This window comes from Lepidochelys kempii, chromosome 1, assembly GCF_965140265.1.
Source record: "Lepidochelys kempii isolate rLepKem1 chromosome 1, rLepKem1.hap2, whole genome shotgun sequence".
Taxonomy (NCBI): Eukaryota; Metazoa; Chordata; order Testudines; family Cheloniidae; genus Lepidochelys; species Lepidochelys kempii.
This window is the reverse complement of record NC_133256.1, coordinates 162,542,921-162,564,308: the sequence shown is the minus strand read 5'-3', so window position 1 is coordinate 162,564,308 and position 21,388 is coordinate 162,542,921. Positions and strand designations below refer to the sequence as shown.

General features: G+C 41.6%; 1 protein-coding gene across 7 annotated transcripts in view; it reads right to left on the bottom strand.

Annotated features, from left to right (window-relative positions):
- RUNX1 (RUNX family transcription factor 1) overlaps window positions 1-21,388 on the bottom strand; it is a 210,614-nt gene that overhangs the window by 76,529 nt on the left and 112,697 nt on the right. For 5 of the 7 annotated variants that reach the window (XM_073361398.1, XM_073361365.1, XM_073361383.1 and 2 more), the window contains exons 3-4: window positions 17,623-17,876; window positions 11,816-11,972 (exon numbers count right to left, since the gene is read on the bottom strand). In XM_073361398.1, coding sequence (XP_073217499.1) covers window positions 11,816-11,972; window positions 17,623-17,876 — 411 coding nt within the window. Of the gene's footprint in view, window positions 1-11,815; window positions 11,973-17,622; window positions 17,903-21,388 lie in introns of all 7 variants that reach the window. The other 2 variants (XM_073361366.1, XM_073361391.1) reach the window with 1 other exon arrangement.

Sequence of the window (21,388 nt, the reverse complement as noted above, 5' to 3'; positions counted from 1 at the left end):
TTCATACTCTGCCCCAAATAAGAACCACAGAATTTAATCCACTGTGTGATAAGATTCCGAATCACCTGAATACTAATGGCTCAGCAACCCAGACACCAGTAATTTGGGTGCAACTCAGCCAGTGGCTTCCACTTTTTGCTCTCATTTCTGTTTCCTGCAACACTCCATAAGGTATGTCTACTCTGGAGCTGGAAGGTGTAGATTCCAGTTTACGGAGTCAGACCCACGCTAGTTCTGATCAAGTTAGGGGGCTAAAAACATAGTGCGGCTCAAGTAGCGATAGGGGCTAGCTGCCCTGAGCATGCACCCAAGGTCTCACCTGGGATTGTACTTGGTGGGAGGGGGGAGCTAGCTCATCGCACCACTTCAGCTACACCCCTTCTTTTAGCGTGGTAGCTCAGAGCTGGTGTGGCGTTGTCTCCTCAAGCTGGACTTTATACCTTCCCGCTTCTGTGGGGACACACCCAGGCTGACCAACAAGAGATGCAAGCTGTACTCTCACATTTCCCTGCCTGTGCACCCACCATGTCTACAACGAGCAAATCAACTGCTTTCGGGATTTAGAATTAATTTTTCCTGCATGTTGAATTAGATGGAGTTGCTCAACATTTTTCAGAATACGTGCGAGCGACTTAGAGCCGACACACAGGTCTAAAGAGGTGTCTGGCTCTCCACGCCCCATGGGGCTATTCTGGCAGACAGGGTCTTGCTGGTGTACAACAGTGCTCTGGCCACAGCGCTCTGCACCAGCGATGCCGCCTGTGCTCCCTGAGGAACCCTCTGACACGGGCGAATCCCCAGGTAGCTAATTCACATGGCTGAAAAAAAACCTTCTTTTCTTTTGCCCCTTTGCCCTGCAGTAGCAGAGCTGACATCTGGCCTTGTGTGTGAACGCCTCCTCTTTGCTTCAGAAAGAATCCCCGAGCAGTACACGTTCCAACCAGCACGACTGAGGACGCTAGTATACACACCACAAATGGGACATGGTGAACGCAAATAGCACAATTCTGTCTGAACACTTTTTTATGTATTACTGTAACAGCTATTGCCTTAGGGTTTGATCCTGCAATTCTTGGAAGAGCAATCCTTGCTTACATTAATAAGAATTACTCGTGTGAGTAAGAGCTGCATGACTGGGCCCTCCGATTGTGAACAGTGACAGATTTTCTCTCTATTTTTCAGTTGTTTACTTTTTCATTTGACAGTGTTTTATGTAGAGTCAGTTTCATTTCTGCATTGATGGTCAGTTTCACTTCCCAGTCTCAGGCACTAGCATGATGCCACCCTTCTCCTTCACCGCTCGGGGAGTCCCTGAACCCAAGTTTTCCCTGCCGCTCTGAGAATGCGTGTCACCGTGCAGATGGTGCTGCTGTTCCATGGTTTGCTTGGCAGAGACTTGATAACCCTTTTCCCATTTAAGAATTGAGATTATTCATTTATCAGTTTTTAAATATTGATGTTTTAAATAAATGTGAATTCCACAGAGTTACTTTAATTGATTTTTTAAAAATGTAAACCTTGCTTATATTTTATGAATTTTGGAACAGGGCAAGTGAATTGACTAAATCAGAGATGTGACTAATGCACGATTTCCGCACTTGTCTAGATACCAAATGGTGGTTGTTAGTAGACTGTGGATGGTTCTACTATCACCATGTTCTCAGAGACCTCCCTCCTGCCATCCTGGTCCCAGACCCATAGATCTCATGCCTAATCTCCTCCCTCTTGCTCAGTAACTTCTTGATACATGTCTTCCCTCCTGATTTGTCTGCATATTAGCATCCTCAGTTATGCTAGCTGGATAAAGTCCACAGCCACGTATCAGGCAGGAGGCAGTGGGAGGAAAGAAGTATAACAGGAAGTAACTGAGCAAAAGGGAGGAGATTACGCATGAGGTCTACAGATCTGGGACCAGATCTGGCAGAAGGGAGGTCTCTGAGAGCATGGTGATAGCAGAATAATTGTCTTACATTGAATCTGATTACCTACGTGGGATTACATCAACATCAGCAGTACTGTCCCCCACTAAAAAGCAATATATCTGGAGATGACATCATGGCACTGGTCAAGTTCATCGGTCAGGAATTTGGCCAGCTACATATATTTGTACATTAACATCTTTAATTGTATGTGTTTCCCCTTTTAAGCATCACAGCGGTGTGGTGTAGGGTAGTGTACATTGGAAGTAAGAATAATGTTGGAAACTAGGGGGGGAAAAAGGGAATATATTTCATCCTGCCCTAAGAAACAACAGCTCCACTTTATAGGGAATGTTGTGTGGGAATGCTTTGTTAGGCTGGAGGCCTGCAGATCAAGTTTTCAGCATGAATTAAAGCATTTGATTAAAAGACTGAAAAAAGAGCTCTTAATGGAGAAGCCAAGCAGCCTTGAACTATAAGTAGATCTGCTGCAGCGCCACTATAAAATTCGTAGGAACATGGGTGGAGACAATAATTACAGTACAGGAAGAATGAGACGCTGTTGGGTGCCCAACCTGTGTGGCACACTGGCAGTACAAAGGGATTATACGGCTTGATTGCGAAAATGTGATGTTTATTGCAAAAATATTATTGAGCGCTGAAAGGCATACGTGGACTTCATAAATATTTGCATGTTACTAATGTTTGTAAAAGGGGTTCGGAGGGCTGAATTACAGAAGAGTGATTTTTTTTCCCCCACAAAGATCAGCCTGACATATAGCACTTCATTTCTGCCATTCGGTAGTGAATTTTCTGCTCAAAATACTGGCTTGGTCCTTTTGAGTTATGGCCACCTATGTATGCAGGAGTGCTGCTTTTTTAGACTCATCCATCATAATATTTGACATTTACACAGACCCTTTCACTGCAAAAGAGCCCCCCAGTACTTTACAAATATCAGTAAGGCCTATTCCCAGTCTGGGTGCTTATTGTGTAATAGCTTAAAGAGTACCAGCTATTGATTCACCTGCTGTAATCCTTACTGATTGTGCCTTGGCTCCTTGCCCTTTTGTCTGCACTGGTTTTCACTTTGGACAAATCCCAGTTCAACCACCTGTTCAGACAGACACTGGAAGATCTTAGCATTTTGGCGATTAGTTCCCGGCTGGGACTGAGCACACTCCTCACACTGCAGAACAATGAAGCCAATGACCACCGCATGGCTCCAGGCAGATGCATGAACAAAGATGGTGTCAGTACACAGGCTTCAAAAGGGTGGAGTGTGCTCACTCTGAACATGGCTAGCAAATGGCACGTGTGTGTTTATCAGCACTAGTTGAACAAGTGAGTGACCTCCAGCCCAGATGACCCCAGAGCAGTGGAGGGTAGAAAGATGACCAGAGAGGTCAGTTCTGGAGTGAGTGGTGCAAGGGTGGAACATCAACAGGAGGAGTGTTTGCAATGATTTATTTGTCTTGGGAGTAGGACGCATCTACACTGGCATTACACTGATGTAACACCCACTGATACACACCTTGGGGTAACTTGTATTAATGGATGTCCAAGAACCACAGATACGGATAGATTTTTGTATGAACACCTGACACCTCCCACTAATAGAAAGTTCCTCAGAGGGACTTTCTAACGTAGCTAAGCCTTCAAAACATGGACATTACTATGTTAGCTTTTAGACCCGTGGTGCGTAACCTTCAGCCTGTGAATTATACAATGTGTTTCCTACAGCTTCTCACTGAACTTCAGGAAACTGGACAGGAAACTCACTGCATGCACTGCCCTGCAGAGCTCTAGTAGCTTCATTCCTTCCTTCCAGTAGCTGCTCCTCCCCACGTCCCCCTTGCCAGCCTCCAGGAGCTCCTCCTTCTACACCCACTCCCGCCACCCAGTGCCTCTCCCTTCCTTGCATAGCATTAGAAGCAACCCCTTGTCCACAAGGAGGGAGCAGAAGTACTACTGCTAGTTGACTGGGTGAGGCTAAAAACTAGAGGGCCTTATTTTCATTGACATAAAAGCCATTTTGGTACTTTGCCTAGCGCAATGGGGCCCAACCTGCTTGCATCCTTTATGTGTTACCACAATATAAACATTAAATAACAATAATTTATACCATCTTGGCAGGGTAAAGCAGCTTTAATGTAAAGGAGAATCAGGCACAAAGTGTCTGAAGCTGGCAGCGTAAGAAAGCAGAGCTGAGCTTTGGGCTACAACTGGCCTGGGAAGAGGCACCCTAAAGGCCACGGGTAAAACCCAGGCCCACTGGAGTCAATGACAGAACCCTCATTGATTTGAATGGGGTCAGAATTTCACTCAGTGGCTCCAGAACAAGAAATGGAGGGGGAGCAGTAATAAAGGAGCAGAAATAAGAGAAAAAGTGAGATAGAGAATACAGAAAAAGAGGAGAGATTTTAGCTAAAGAGACAGAGAACAAAAGGGAAAGATAAATGGTGTAAGAAGAAAAGTCATAGTCAAAAAGAGAGAAAAGGGATTAAAAATGGGAGAAAAGAGAAGCAAAAGATTTAAGGTTAAACAAAATGCCCCTCACGCCATTTACTCTAAATGCTATATGAGGATGCAATACAAACTGACCCAAAATTGCTGGAGGCTTATGTAAGTTTATATGCACATTATATTCTTATCATGGCCCTCCGGATGGCAACAGTTGTGCACCACTGATTTAGAACACCCTCAGTCCTTTTGCTAAGTACAAGAGAGTTGATGAGAGCTGCACACTTTAAAGTAGTCATCTGAAGTTCATTAAAGTGCCCTGAAGCCTGAGCACTAATTATTTTTCTCTTAATGATTTTATTTTGACTACAAATCAGCAGCTGTTCTTGGTGTGACTTTTTTTCCAGACAGTTTTGCTTGAGAAGAAGTCTAAAAGAGGGCACACAAGAAAGAAAAGCAAACCAAACCAAAAACAAAACAAAAAATGCTGAAAGGCAAACAGTTTTCTTGAAACAATGTAACCTCTTCTTTCAGTGAGATACTTTGTTTTCCATAAGCACCATCCTCCTAAGATGAACTTCTTTTACAATCATACAGAACAAGAAAACTCTCAGAGAGCAACACGCTATCTCATTATCATCATTATCCCAAGATTAAAACAAAATGTTCAAGCATGGCTCCGTGCAACCAAAAAGTAGATTTATTGTTATTGGAACTAGGCCAGTAGTTCAGCACTTGGCACGAGCACTGTTTACAACCATAATGCTCCCGGAGACAGGGAGCTCTAAAAATCACTCTACCTTTATTTTTCTCCTATTGACACTTTCTGATTGAAACTTCTTCTGCCAGACCAAATTTAAGTAACCCAACGAATGTCTGTGAGCTGGCAAAGATAGCAGGAGTCATGCTGAACCCTCCAGACCACATGATGTTTTCAATTCAAATATCCTCACTGAACTGCATCATATACTTCCTTAACAATCAGCAATTCATACAAAAATGTCTGCATTGAATATATAACTGTAAACACAAGTCTGTTTTGGTTGTACAGTTTTATAAAGAATTCTTCTCCACTCTCCCCACTAAGTTTCCAATGAAAGCTTGCACCAAGAAAGTGACTTTGTCTAAAGGACTGTGTTATTAATGAATATAATTCACATATTTTTCCCCACACTGATGGATCACCACTATTTGATCTGCAAGATCTATGATACATTATATAAATGCAGAGAGTTTTCATGTCAGATTTTGCCATGTAAATCTAAAGGAATATTTCCTATCCTACCTGAAATGATGAGCTGAAACTTGTTTATATTGTATTTTATCTCTGTGCTTACATATCTTACTCACCTGGCATAGTATAATTCATAATACTTATTTGTTAAGCACTAAGAACATGCTAGATGCTGTACAAAGTTAAAGATAGTCCCTATCCTGCAGACTCCTGCTTTCTAATAATTTCTTTACTAACAACTTTTACTTTCCCAGTCCTAAAAGATCAATGACTTTTGAGTAGCTCTCTACAAATAAACAAACAGAAAAAGAAAACCAGAAAAAATGTTTTTACCAATTGAAAAACAAACATTTTACAATAATATTAACAAACAGCTGCACACTGCCTTGTGAAAAAACACCTCTCTCTCTCTCTCTCTCTCTCTCTCTCTCTCTCTCTCAGGGTGATATTCACTTTACTCATACAAAGCGTGAATCATCAAATTTTATGCAGGTAAAATATGCAAATAGTAGGAGGCAAAATGTATCCCCTCTAACCCAGGCCACAACCTATAGGCTAGAGTAGTGACCACTGCCCCTTCACCAATTGCAACAAATCTTAGGGACACTGGATTGGCATACTCAAAATATCCCAAGACTCGTCCCCAAGCTACCCTCCAGCACCACCTTCCACAGCACACAGGGAAACACAGCTTCCTCCAATCACAACTTTCCCCCCGCAGAATCCCATTGTGTAGCATCAGTGGTGTGCTGGTCCTCCATGCAGGGATGAATTTCACCCTTAGGAAAGGTTTCAGAGTAGCAGCCATGTTAGTCTGTATTCGCAAAAAGAAAAGGAGTACTTGTGGCACCTTAGAGACTAACCAATTTATTTGAGCATAAGCTTTCATGAGCTATAGCTCACTTCATTGGATGCATTCAGTGGCTTAGGAAACTTAGGAAAGTTAGTGATTGAGGATGATACTAACTTGACAACCCAGAAACAGAAGTCCTTTATCAATACACAGAATATGAACAACACAGGCAGTCAGTGCTGGCTTTGTATCCTATTCTCAAACCTCTGGACCATCACCTCTGTCTATCTTGCTGTTTATCACAATATCGTATGTTATACAACAGTGTTATTTTTAGACTACATCCATTGCAACTTTTCTTTTTCAAATACACTGTTGTTACTTTTCTTCTCTTTCCATCTGATCAATTCTAATACAGTGAAATCTATATAAGAGGCCATCCTTTTTAGGCAACCTTCTGTTTCAAGAGACTACCCTCCCCACAGTATTTTATTTTAAAACCCCAATTAATTGTTATCCAAGGGTCTGATACAAAACCGACTGAAGTCAACGGGAGTCCTTCCATCAATGTCAATGAGTTTGGATCAGGCCCCAGGTAATCGCTTAAGTCAAGTTGTACTCCTTTTTATACTCTGTTGAATGGAGTACCAGTCTGCACTCTGAATACTATTATAATTTTAAATGAGTTTAACTTTTAGTAAAAGCAAAGGTTCACAAAAGTGTCCTTCAATAATATGTCAGAAAATGAAGCTACACAGAATGAGTCAAATTCTGCCATTAGAAGGCCAGTAAAAACCAAATGAACTCAGAATCTGGCCCAGTAACTTGTTAGCATATTTTAGTCATCTACATCCAGTTTAAACTGAGCTTTCTTCCTCAAATTTATGTCTTGAAGAAAGAGACCTGGAACGAATATTTCTGATTATGTCTTGTAATATCCTCTGAGTGTTCTCATATAGGCTAGTGAAGTGAAAACCAGTGCCACAGACTTACATTTTCTTATGTTTCATAGAAATGAAAAATGGCATATTCTTATCTGCCAAATTATTCATGTGGTTCTGACCCTGCCAGTTGCTGAATTTTTAAATTTCATTTTTATTTCTTTAAAAAATACAATTTAAAAAGATCTTGCAATAAAACTAGTTATAATAACCATTAAATGCCCGCAAAATGTTTAGAGATAAGATTGACAGCTTCTGCAGGTAAACCAAGATACATTCACATCAATTACTAATATATTAATCCATTCAAAATAGTTTTCTCCAGAAAACATGAAAAAAAATATTGCCATCTACAAAGCAGACAGTATTTGGATAAATGATTCCATGTGGAAACAATGTAGTGGCCACCAGACCCTGAACCTTTCCCTCTCTAAATTAACTATTTCTATTTCATTTTAGCCAATGAACTTCCTGTGTGGTATTTGGCTTTTCATGTTAGCTTTATTTCATCATAGTAAGCTATATTAAGAAAGCTACCTATTTTGCATTGGTACAGAATAATTACATTTGAAAAATGGATGAGTGAAGGGAAAATTTGGTAGAAAAAAATAAAGAAAGATGTTTACCAGCTTGTCAGGCAGAAGCACTTAGAGTTTCTTAAGCCTTAAACTACATTTTTCTTTTAGAAATTACTTACTAAGACCTACAAGCCAGACAGGCAGGTTTTCCCAGTGGCATTCTGAACTGAGGGTGAGGAATAGTAATCCTGGACATCAGCCAATTTCAATGCAAACTGCTTTGTACTGGAGGGCAAGCCAAGTCTCCTAAATACAACATCCTGGTGTTTCTGAAGATCTGTGATACTCTCACCTTCCTGTGTTGGTATCGAGAAAATCAAGTGTTTTCTTTTAAATAATGAACATCACACTGCATGCCCAGCAATAGCAATACAGGCCTGTTGCTTCACTATTAAATGTAAAATGAACATCAAAATGTAACTCAGCTATTTGATTAACTTTCAGCTACTATTTGGAACACACTTGTGCATCAATGTGCACACAGGCCCAGATCCTCAAGTGGTATAAACTAGCGTAATTCCATTAAAGTCAATGGAGCATTGTCAATTTACATAGCTGAGAATCTGACCTGTGGTTTTAAACAAGGACACATGAAACAATAGCTATAGTGACCTATATATATAGTTAATGGCTCACGTTCCTTTTACAGCACCACTGAGGCTCAGAATTAAGGGTAAGTGTTAAAATTAGTGAGAATGATTATTTTCTATCCTCTGAAAATGAGAAGTGGATTGTCAACATTTCTGTGAGGTTTTTAATGGTGATGTTTACACCGCCGATAACTGACACATCATAAGAGAAAGTGAGGCATGAATTTGAATTGTCACAGTGTAAAGCCCTTCTTTGTTACATCAGAGTACTGATTTCAAGTAATTCAAACCACACAAATGGTATCCACAATGACCATACCTGACTCAAACTTCCAATGACTGTTCATGTATAATTGACATCACATTATCACTGTTGGGAGCTGAATTTACCCCAGCTCAAATATTACACAGCAAACAGAGTTTCACTTGATTTTCCTATACTGAAGAATCAAAAGAAGCAACGCCCTTTGATGCAGCAGCTACCTTATTATTTAGGCTTTATGCAAAAGCAACAGAACATAACATCAGAAATCATGCACCCAAATGCAAACAAGCCACACCTTTGGAAAACAGTTCAGTGTTATACGAGTAAACAAAAACATATATTAGTCATTCACTCAAAATATGAATAGCTAATGGAGTTTATGAGATTAAACCTCCAAGCCTGACTAGTAGCATTCAAGGTCCCCATATAACTTTTTTTATTTAAGGTATCACAGCAAGCACAGGATTTTTTAAAATAAAACTTCTAATTGTATATAAACGATCATTGTTATTAGCAAGCAAAAGATATTAGCAAAGTAAATGGTTACAAAAATCTTCCCTACAAGCTTTTGGACAATTAGTGTTCTCCCTCAGCTATCAAATTTTGACCTTGAAAAATCACACAGACCACAGTTGTGATTTCTAGCTTCATTAGCATGGCCAGGAACCAAACTGCAAGTCTATTTTTATTAGCTTCTCAACCACTTTGCCAGCTATTCATTTGAATCTTCAAAATGTTTTCTAAACACTCATCTCTGAATCATAATGCAAATACCATTTATTGAAAAGGTGGAACCTTTAATATAACAAATGAACATGTTTAATGACTGATACTTTTATACATTACTGCATCTCTTATGTTTTCAGTAAATGGATATAATTATCCCTGCATTACCCTATTATTATCCTTCCTTAGCATTACTATGCTACATTTTCAACTGCAGTTCACCCCCACCAATTGGATTCTGAAGCTAACCCAAACAACCAGGTTTGAATGACGGCAGGCTAATGAAGCTACAAGACATTTCAGGCCTGGTTGGATATTTTACACATACAATGTATTTGCTTTCTGAATTTATGACTCATCTTTAAATCTGTTCCAGGGGGTATGGCGGTCTCAAATTGCACACGGATTTTATATTAGAAAAAAAATTGTACAAAATACGAGTTTAATTTCAAAAGCAAATAAATTCTGCTGTCTATAATCAGCGTAACTTACACAGTCAAAAGGCTGATCTCACTCCCATTGTAATATGCAGCTTTGCAAGGAACAGGAATGGGCCAGCTATGCAATCCTCCTGAAGTATGCTTATAACACCATTCATGTTTATAGGAGTTATGCACACACACATCAAGAGGAGACTAGGTCACTCGAGAGTACACAGAAGAATAAAAATGGGGGTGGGAAAGAACAATAAGCCATAAAGGGATCTGTCTGGTTCCAAAGAGACAACAGACTGCAAAACAACTAGTAAAACCAACCTACTTGAATGCACCAGATAACGTCAATTTTGGTTTATAAATTTTACAACATTGAACTAACCTAAACTGACAATATTGTATTTAGTCAGCCAAACCTTATGTTTTGACTTCACTTGAAGATAAGAACTTAACAGAAGAACAATATATTTGTAAGCACTTTATGAAAGCATACTGAATATGAAGTACTTTTTAGCACCTTACCCTAAAACTGGAAGGCTGTATTTTCAAATTTTCATCAGCTTTTCTGCTATGGGCCTGATCCAGCAATCCTTACTCTGGCAAACAGACCCTATTCACATGAACAGTCCATGGGACTAATTACATGAGTAAGGAGAGCAGTGTAAGATGAGTTAAAAAAATTATCTTGTAATATAAACACGGCTGCTTACAATTTGTGTTTTCTATGATTACGGGCTTGAACTAAAGCCCATAGAAATCAACAGGAGACTTTCCCATTGAATCAGGCCAGTATCATCAGTTCACATGTTAATTAATGAACTGTGTGTGTGCTAATACTATAATTTTTGGATTTTAGCATCTTTTGGGGTGGAATTATATTCCATGTCATTTTAAAATCTCAGTTGTTGCATATAGCAATGATGCCTTTTTATTCTTACTTGAAATTAAAAGTTACCAAAGAGATACAGAGGGCCAGATCCTCAGCCACTGAAGTCTTCCATTCTAGTCTTTTCAAGTTCTTATACCATGCTCATCACTGCAGTATTTCAGTGCCCTACATTAAGCAATGTGACTAACATCTGCCATGTGTTTGTTCTCTCCTCCTCTCCCCAGGGGGAGAAGTGTGTGCAGTGGAGTGTTTTGTGGTGGAATTTATATGTAAAATATAAAAAATAAAACCTATATAGATCCCCCCCCCACATACATACATATACACACACGTTGCTATATGGTTAAAGTTAGAGAAAGGAAGGTCAAGGACGCACACGTTGCACTTGGAGCAGAAGATGGGGAGGTCTGGAATTGTCCTGAGCTCCTGCGGGAGTTCATTCCATAGCCTGAGGGGAAGGACCCGGCCCCTCCCTCCCCCCAGAACACTGACTCCTGCACAGACAATCTTTATCCTTACCGTAGAAAGTTTCATTGTCCCTTAGGAGTGGAGTTATCAACCATAGTTTTGGACGTTAGAGTCATGTTGATTTACATCAGCTGAAGTTGGGCCCTGTTCACAAATTAATTTAATCGGAAGTAGGTGCTCTGTTCAGCCCTTAGTTATACCAATGAAATCACCTTGATTTCAGTGAAGCTAATGAGCTTGCACCGATGTAACTAAGGGCACAATCAGGATTGTCTTTTGGATATGCTTTTAAATAAGAACACTGTTAGGAAGTGTAAATCATAATGAGGATTGGCTTGTGTAGAACACTAAAAATGTGTGCTCAGTTTCTGTACTGCGAGAGTCTGCACAAGCCAGATCTTGCAGGATTCTCCCGTGCTGAAGCTGGACATATTTTGTGTTCAAATTGTCCCTAAGTAATTGAAACTTGATTCAAGTAGTAAACAGTCAAAATATAGCTGTGAGCAAATACGTACCTCTTCCACTTCTACCCACAAATCTGAGGTCATTGAACCTTGCTACTTGGTTTTTCATGGCAGCTGTAGCATTTCTGAGCTCTGCAGAGTAGTTTTCATCATTTCCAGCCATTACTGTGACCAGTGTCCCATCAGGAACATCGCCTAAGGCCACTACCTGCAAGATTAAATAGAAGAATCCTCAGTCTTCGTAAGTGAAATGTATCAGTAAATAACCTGATGAAAAGGGGAAAAGCAACAAATTATATAAATTAAAAGGCTACTTGGAGTAAATAGGATATATTTCCAAATGTAGCTTACAGAGCCAGATACAAATATTTGTATCTATATATGTCTAAAGTACCTAATTGCACCTAAATATGTACAATACACATAACATGCATACATTTATATTTACCAATACATAAATAAATCAAAACAACAGGACCTGATTCTGATCTCATTTGCATCAGTGTAGGTCAGGGAATAACTCCATCAAAATCAATAGAATTACACTGGTATAAAATTACTGCAAGAACAAAACCAAGCCTATTGTCTCTTTGACATAACAGAATTGATTCTGCACAGTGTCTATCCAGTTTTGTGTCATGTAATGTCATGGATTTTAATGCTGATACACCAGTGCAAAACTGTGGGAAATCAGGCCCAAAATATACATTTGATCACTGTTCACAAAACCATTTCTTTTTTCCTTTTAGAAACAAGAAAGCAAGTTAATGAAATTAGAACTGTCCCCAAACTTTGTTAAAATTGTAATGTGAACTGATAAAACCCGACATATTTAAATCAAAGGCTTAAGCTCTGTCACTAATGTTTCCATTGTGTTTCAGCAGTGCCAATATCTATAAAAATCACCTAATATTTAGGAACATATGTGATGTTACATTTCTGACACAATGTGCTATATGACATTTAGATTTCTAGCCTCAACTTTTCTGATTTCTCTCAACTGTGTCACGGTGCTCATGTTCATTAACCATTTTAGTATTTAATTTCATCTTAAACTCTTGTGCAAGACCCAGTTCTGACCTCACTTAGACAAGTTTTACACTGGTGAAATAATAAAATAAAATGATGATTATAATAAAATCTAGCTCTTTTTAGTTTCTTCTTTTATAGATTTTAAGAGGAAGTAAGTAGTCCTGCTTCACGTCCTCAGAGGTACTGCTTGATTTTTTTCCCTTCCTCTTAGCATTTTCTAGTTCATGTTCATGCAGTTAAAATGTCTCATTGCTTTTCACAACTCAGTTTATTTGTTACTTTTACATCACTCTGATATTTCTGAACAGGTCCATAGCTCCTTTACCTATTCTCTTTATTATACTTATTTCTTACTCATAATAATTCAGAAGTCTCTGATCTCCCTTTCACTTACATAGGCTACACTTTGCATCTTAATGTTCTCTGATGTGTTCTAAATAGTCTATAACCCTTATTCTTGATTCCACATATAGAGTTGTGCTCATTGTGTCGAAATTCCCTCTTTGTGCATATATTTCTACTTCCTCTTCCCCAACCCTCTTCAGCAGCCCATGTGTTTATTTTTTTGTTCTCATCTGTACACAACAAAAATGCTGTATAATCAGAATTATGTATTTCAAATCCTCCTGTTCTTGGCATGCAATGTTTTTTCTCTCCAGACTGTTGTGGGGTGTGGCAATTTGGCTCTCAAAATCCTCAATCATGAACCTGATGTGCTTACCAAGTTTTTTTTAAAAAGCCTGTAATAAAATAATTATTCTACATATATTAAAGACTTCAGATATAAGGAAAAACATATAGGAAAACCCCATTTACATGAGTAGTTGTGTGATTATTTAAGGAATTATGTACGCGTATATTAAGTGGAGAACAAACCTTCATGAATTACTGAGATAATGCTCTTAAATTGAAAAAGAATATGTTTAAAATTCACCATATTTACAATTCACCAAAGACAACTTCTATGATAAGCTATTTGAAGAAATGATTATAAAAATAATATATAAAACGTGTGCATACACACAGAAGAAAAAAAAACTGGAATGAAAAGTCATAAACGAGAGGCATTGACGAAATACAAACATTTACATTATAAAACAGACTAAACAGATAAGTAGGAACTTGCTGACTGGAGATATCTAGTATTTTGTTTTAAAAATATATGTTCAGAATATCAGCAAACCCATGCCACAGCACACCTAAACCTCCCAATCTTGGTCCATCAGCCAAACAAAGTTGGTCTCTTAAATTAGGATTCAGATGATTTCCTAACAGTATGTTGAACAATTAACCAATATTACAATTTATTATTAATCTGCATCAATAATTGCAATTTACAATATTTAAATTCCTTATAACTTTCCTTTATTTTAAAAGAAAATCCTGGATGTTTTTGGTTTAAAATGGAATTGTGATTCTAAAGACTATATGCAATAAGTGATTCTTTTTAAAAAAAATCTATTTTATTTTATTGTTTGGAGTGTAAGCATAGGGAGAAAGAGGGCATATCGATCTGTAGAAATCTCTTGGTTTGTATTGGTACAATGAATATTACCAAGTACCCTACAAATCCCACTGCTACATTTGAGCATAGGATCTTGGCAGTATATAGATGATTTGAACCGAACTCTGTGTAACTAGGTATTATGTGTTACCCAGTTCTCGCACGATACAGATTATTTTCAGATGGATCGGAATACTTTCAAAAGGGACCTTTGGAAAACACACAGTAATCTTTACAATCGGATTGTGTTTGTTTTTATAATCAGTCAAATATTTCAGGTCTCGTTCCCCTGCAGTTCCCACTAGCCGGTGACTTTGGGCGGTGGTGAGCAGGGGGGCGGAGCTGCAAAGAGAGTCAGAAAGCAGGTGGACTCTAAGGTGCCACAAGTCCTCCTTTTCTTTTTGCGGCTACAGACTAACACGGCAGCTACTCTGAAACCTGTCAAACCGTAGGAGTTCAGAGATTCACCAGGAAACGCTGTACCTTTCCTTGGGAGGGTGTGAGGTTTAATGCTAGAAAGGAATAATCTTGTCTGGTTTGAGCGTTTGACTCCCCTACTTTGCTTGCAAAAGTAGCAAGGGGCTAGCCATTTAAAACATAACGCGCGAGTTCCCAGCAGAAAAGAAGCTGAGGGCCGGTTACCCCGTGAATCCACCCTCCCTTCCCCTCCTCCAAGCCTGGCCATTCACCTGGCTGAGAAGAGCTGCTCTCTCCATTCAAACATCCCATTAACAACCAGCCGCTCAGACACGGGAGCGCGGAACGGATCCCTTTCAGCAGCTGAGCTCTCCGCTCTAGCTGGGACCAGACCGCAACATTTCAGAGGCGCTAGGGGAAAGAAGGTGGCTGGCTGGAAACACTGAGCCTGTTTACAAGGAGCGGGGCAGGCGTTGGGTATTAGTCACATTCTTGGTTCCTTCGCCTTCCAATACAGGGTAAAATGAAAAGGTTTCAACCGCGCCACGCTGGGCAGCCCCCAGCTGCTCTGCAGCCTGCGCCCAAGAGCGCATCGAAATAGAAGAAGCGAATTCTAAAGTATCAGCCAGATTTCCAGACTTCGCTTCTCTAGGACCCGGGGAGCGGGGGGTTCAGTCTATTTTAAAGCAATAACGTTGTCCTGTTACAGCGTCCCAGCTACTCCGCTGCAGTTGTGTACAGTTTATGTGTACTGTGAATGGTAGAAAAATTCATGGAAGTGTGTGAAGGGGGATTTGGTTTTCGGAATTGATCATTCCGACTTGACCTTCCTTTCTCCCACCTCTCCCCTCTCTTCCTAAACAAAACCCTCAGTAGGCAAAATAAACACTTGTACTTATCCTAAAGCCCTGTTCTGATACGTATTAAGGCTTTAAGAGCTCAACTGATTACCCCACATAATCAAATGGATACTGCTCTGATCTGGTTTGGCAGCGGTGAACTTGGTGGAAAGAAGCCTGTCCGGTGGAAAGGAACAGGCTGATTCAGACTGTCCTACTCCCAATCTTAAATGTAACCATTTGACGCCATTAAAGGCTTTAGGGGAGCTACACCCTAACAGGGACTCATCCTTGGAGACAATTAAAACCTTTTTTTTTTTCATGGTTGGAAACATATAAATCAACGGCAGGGAGTTCAGCATTATAAAGAAATTATTTATAGGCCAAAGTCTTTTTTTTTTTTTTTCAAAGCGGGCAAGGGGGACTGAATACTTGAATTCAAATAAGAGGAAATCGGACCATGTAGACAAGAAAAGCTGCCGCAATTATATTCTAAATGTAATCTACATTCATTACTCTTCTTGATTGTAAAGACACATTGTACTGATTATCCAGGGAGGCAGACACAAAACTTTAGTGGGGTCGATTTCAGCACATAGAACAAGCATCTGTCTTAGATGGGGTCGTGCTAAAGTTTTACACTTGCGGGTTTTTGTTTCTTTGTTTTTGTTTTAAGGGAAAGGTCAGATGTTTTAAGACAGGCTGGGTAAGTGTACTACAGCAACTCCAAGTACGAAAAAAATCAAAAGAGAAAAGGCTTCTAAACTTCTGTCCGGTTAATTTTAAACCACCACCCCCGGTGGAAAGTTGATGGTCTATGAAACCGCAAGATCATGCATCCTTTTCGTGCGAACTGAGCATTCCTCAATAAGCGGCCTTACGCTAGTGTTTCGAACCTTTGAGGTTTAGTGACTTCCAGCAGAAGAAAAGCCAGCACTTTTCATAGAGAGATCTGCCAAAGGTGGGCTTAGTTAAAAAAGAATCTGGAAAAACACTGATATATTTAACAACAAACGGATTATTTTCTAACTCACTATCCGCCCAGAACAAACCGCTGCCTAAATTAGGTACCAAAATAAAAAAGACCTGACTTCTAACAGGGATGAGGACCTGCCACTCTACACAAATGGGGGCTTAGCACCTCTGAGCTTCCATTATTTAGGCGCCTTCAACACCGTGTAAGTGCGAAACTTTAGACACGAGACTCTGAACATTGTGGCCTGCACATTTATGGTCTTGCAAACATATTAATCCAGAAGTACCCCAAACTCCGATGTTTTAAAAGTGTCCCGTTCCCATTGTCGTGGGTTATTTCTATGTACAAAACACACTACAGTCCAGAAAGGGTCATTTTAGGCTATTGATACTTGTATCCACCCTGTGATTGATTGTGTTGCATCCTGTTACACAAGGTAGAGAGACACACTCAGCTCCTTGTTCTTTGCTTTTTATAGAACCACTCCTGAATGGTATGTTTATGAATGAGATGAAGAGACAGACCGGTTGGAGAGAGAGTCCCCAAAGTCAGCGTCCTGCCCCCAGCTCCCCTTCTCCCAGCTCTACGAAGTGACTCATGTTAGCAAATCAGTAGGCTAAATACTGTAAAACAGGAGGGCCCGCTATACTCACCGGTGCATAAAGGGCAATACAGTGAATCGGGATACACAGAGCCGGTCCCTACAGCAACTCCGGCCTCCTTAGGTGGGACTACGCCTAAAACACATCTCCAAACTCTGCGAGCCGCGCTGCAAGGGGGCCAGATGAACAGCCTCCCATCCGGGAAGCAGTTACATGACATGCACGCTGCGTTTCTGGTCTTACCGTGTGCACAGCAGAGGAGTTTGTACATTGTCCCAATTCACCCCGGGCTCTAGCGTGACCAGATGTCCCGATTTTATAGGGACAGTCCCTATATTTGGGGCTTTTTCTTATATAGAGGCCTATTACCCCCATCCCAGTCCTGATTTTTCACACTTGCTATCTGGTCACCCTACCCGGCTCCCACTGATCCTCCCTCTCCCCCCGGTTTAATACCTCCCCCAGAGAAGTGTCGAAAGGCCAAATACCTTGAAAGCAATTGGCAGCGTCTTGTTGCACCTCCAGTGCGTTGGGAGCACGGAGCAGAGGAAGTTGGGGCTGTCAGTGCGGACCAGCTCCCCGGGGTGATCCGCTAGCACCTCCACCATGCTGCGGTCTGCACTTCTCAGCTTCCCCACCAGGGCGCCGCTGTTCTCCTGGCCAGCCAGCGGGAGCGCCTCGCTCATCTTCCCCGGGCTCAGAGTGGTGGAGGGCGGCGTGAAGCGGCGGCTGGTGCTGGTATCTACGGGGATACGCATCACAACAAGCCTGTTGAGTGAAAAATCTCCCAAGAGTTCTTACAAAGCAGCGACAGGAGTGTAACTCTTCAGCGATCACCCTCTGGAGACCAGGCTAAACGGGTACAGGCTTAGCACTGGGGAGGGGGGGGTCGTTTCTATGCCTGGCCCCAAAGTTAATTTTGCTGATCAGTTTGAGGCAGCGAATAAACTGAGCTTTAACTCTTTGGCTTCCTGGGCCTGCGAAACAGAAGAGTTAATCCAGTAATCGAAACAATCTTCCGCACGGGGGTTTACTGTGAAGGCTGCACATTTAGTCTTTGGTTGGTACAAGCGTTATCAGAGGCAAAACTCCCTCCAAAAATCCCGCACACCGAGGAAATGTGTAGGCAAGGGAAAGCTAAGACACACGTTCAGACACACAAGCAAAACCTAGGGCTTCCCAGGAGTTAATTCCCTATCAGTTTTTTCCAGGTGATTTTTCTAAAGTCCCAATAGAATACAAAATACATCAGTATCCATAGACAACAGCCGCTCTCTAAAATGGCGAAAATCGGCTTCAGTCTTCAAAGAATACAATGCGCGAGCTAGGATTTTCAAAGGTCAGCTGACTAGAACAATGTATCTATACACAGACACACACATATACTGTACTTCATCAAATATTTACAGTATAATCTGTAGAGAATTTAAACACAACAGAAATCCATTAATGGTCTCTGCAGGGTTTTTTTTTTTTTTTTTAAGTAGCCTTGAAAATCAGCGTCAGTAGTTTGACTTGCGTTGCTCGAGAAGTACTCGTGTCATGATCTGTCAGTAATTTTGAAAAAAAAAAATGTTCAGTGCATGGAATTCAGTCTCGACAGAAATGCCTTTGGTACAGAGTCTCTCATAAAGTCTTGGAAAGGTCGCAGCCGATCTCAAGCTCTGAGGCTAAAAAGTCCACACATGAAAACGTGGGTTTGGGGATGTTGGTTAAATTGTGGGTTCTCTCTGTGGTTTGGGGTGTGCAACAGCTCGCGCTCTCTCGCTCTCTCTCTCACATACAAACACACTCTCTCTTCAGAAGTCAACCAACAATCTGCAGCAGTTTGGTGAGTCAGACAACTTTTTTTTTTTTTTTTTTTTTTGGCAATCTCTGAGACAATCTTCCTCTAATTCGGCCGCAGCAGCCAGCTGCTTGACAATATTTTAACCACAGCAGGTGGAATTGTGCTTTCGGAGACACGCTTTTTCTCTTTTCGCCTCAACTCAACGAGATCGATACCGAAAGCTGGCAAGCAAACACTAATGTCTGTTTGCAAAGGACTGCGAGCGTCCCTTCCAAAAAGAGAGGGGAGCTGTAGCCCTCGCTCACACAGAACAACGACAGAAGTTCACAGACGCGGCAGAAGTTAAAATATCCAGCCCAGGAGATAGCTCAGAAAAAAAGCCCATTTCCAAAGCGGGGAGATCTTGAAAGTCTTCGCGTGTCCACAGGACTCGAAGGGAAAGCTTCCTCCTGGCTGCCTACTGAACACTGGCTACACAGCTTTACGACCTTCTGTGAGGAGCTGTTTGTTTGCTCATGCTGATCTGGAAAGCCTGGTCCTCCCTCCTCCCTTGCGCCCTTCTGGCTCTATGAATGGAGATTGACTGGAAATGAATTTGCTTTTACTGTAAGAGTGCGGAGGAATGTCATCCCCTTAGCTCTTTTGCATATGGGGAGGACGCCGGCCAATCAGATCCCTTTCCGGTATCAGCCCGGGCGCGGCTCCAGTCCGGGGGCTCCTGGAATTGGCCCGGGCGCTGCCGCCGGAGCTACTGTACAGAGCCCAAGTGTCAATGGGATGCCGCGGCCGCCACAACACACACACAGAGGCAGAGACCATGTGCGGCTGCTGGTGCTCCTCAGACCCCCACCGCAAACACCGACTGCGGGGGCAGCGGCAGCAGCCCTGTGCATAATGCACTCAGCTCCCTGCCTGTGGTTTGCTACAGGATATTATATGCAGTGACACCAGCACCGGGAACGGCAACTGACAAGCAACCCCCTAGCCTAAGCCAGCCCTTCAGAGTCCCCCCCCCACCCCCTCGGGCTTCACTGCAGTTTTGTCTGAACTACATTTAAAGACCACCTCTACTAGGCAATTGATAGGTGGGTCCCTGGGATGTCGCTTAGGGCAGGGTTAACTGTCCATAACCAGCCTTGCTTTGAAAAATTACTCTCCCAGGCACCAAATATAATCACTTGAACTTTATCAGGATGACTGACTATATTGAAATGTGTAATGATATTTGCACTCGCCCCAAAATACACAGTCTGGACAAACACAATTTTGCAAGGCTATCGGGCCTCCCCCAGTTTAATCTGTCACTTCTTCCTCCCTCCTGCTAGGGTGCTTTCAGGTTTACACAATTTCTACGTCCTCCATACTCCTGGGCTTGTAACATATGCACAGTGCCTGCATAGAATCCAGACCTGAAGACCAGCCCTGTGTAGCTGGAAAGTGTGTCTTGCTCACCAACAGAAGCTGGTCCCATAAAAGCTATTACCTCACCCACCTTGTCTCTCTAAGAAAAGGAGTACTTGTGGCACCTTAGAGACTAACCAATTTATTTGAGCATAAGTTTTCATGAGCTACAGCTCACTTCATCGGATGCATTAAGTGAGCTGTAGCTCACGAAAGCTCATGCTCAAATAAATTGGTTAGTCTCTAAGGTGCCACAAGTCCTCCTTTGCTTTTTGCGAATACAGACTAACACAGCTGCTACTCTGAAACTTGTCTCTCTAGAATCTCTTCCACAGGGGAGGCCAGGACAATTGCAGTCTTTGGCAAATGGCCACCATAGATACGCCTGCAAATCACGTTTTAAAAAGGCACAAATCATGCTATTTCAGTCACAAAATATTCAGCCAGAAAGGGAATATGGCAATGCAGGGGTGAACGGCCCTACCTGTGTTCCCGCCATGCCCTCCTGCTGTTACACAGTTCCAAGATAAATGAGGTTTGAGTAACATTGTGGGACCAGCAAACTACAGCTTGCACAAGCATTCACTTTTTTTTTTTTTAACCACAGCAGTTTGTTCCAACTGTCCTTTCACCTGGCCTGTTTAGGATCTCCTATCACCCCTGAGAGCCCAGTGACTCATCTCCGGTCTAGCAACAGCTAGGGGCCCCTACTCTCCCTCTCACAACTACTATTATAGTCCCCTTCGGCCTCTCCCTCTCAGGATCTGCCCCTGTACGACCACTCTGGTAGTGCCATAGTCACAGCTCAAGTCATAGACCCAGCCAAAAAATACAGTCCCCCCTGCACCACTATGGTGGGGTCGGTGATCCAATCACTTCTAAAACACAGTTCTCCAATTTTCAAACAGGGAGCACAGCATTGGCCACCCTGCATCCAGGGTATTTTCCTTGACAAGTCCTGCTTATTTCAGGACAGGAGGGTAAGCCAGGTTGTTAGACTGCCCATGGTCAAAATGGAAGTAGTGGGATTTCTGTTTGTAGCATTTCACTGTGGACATTGATGG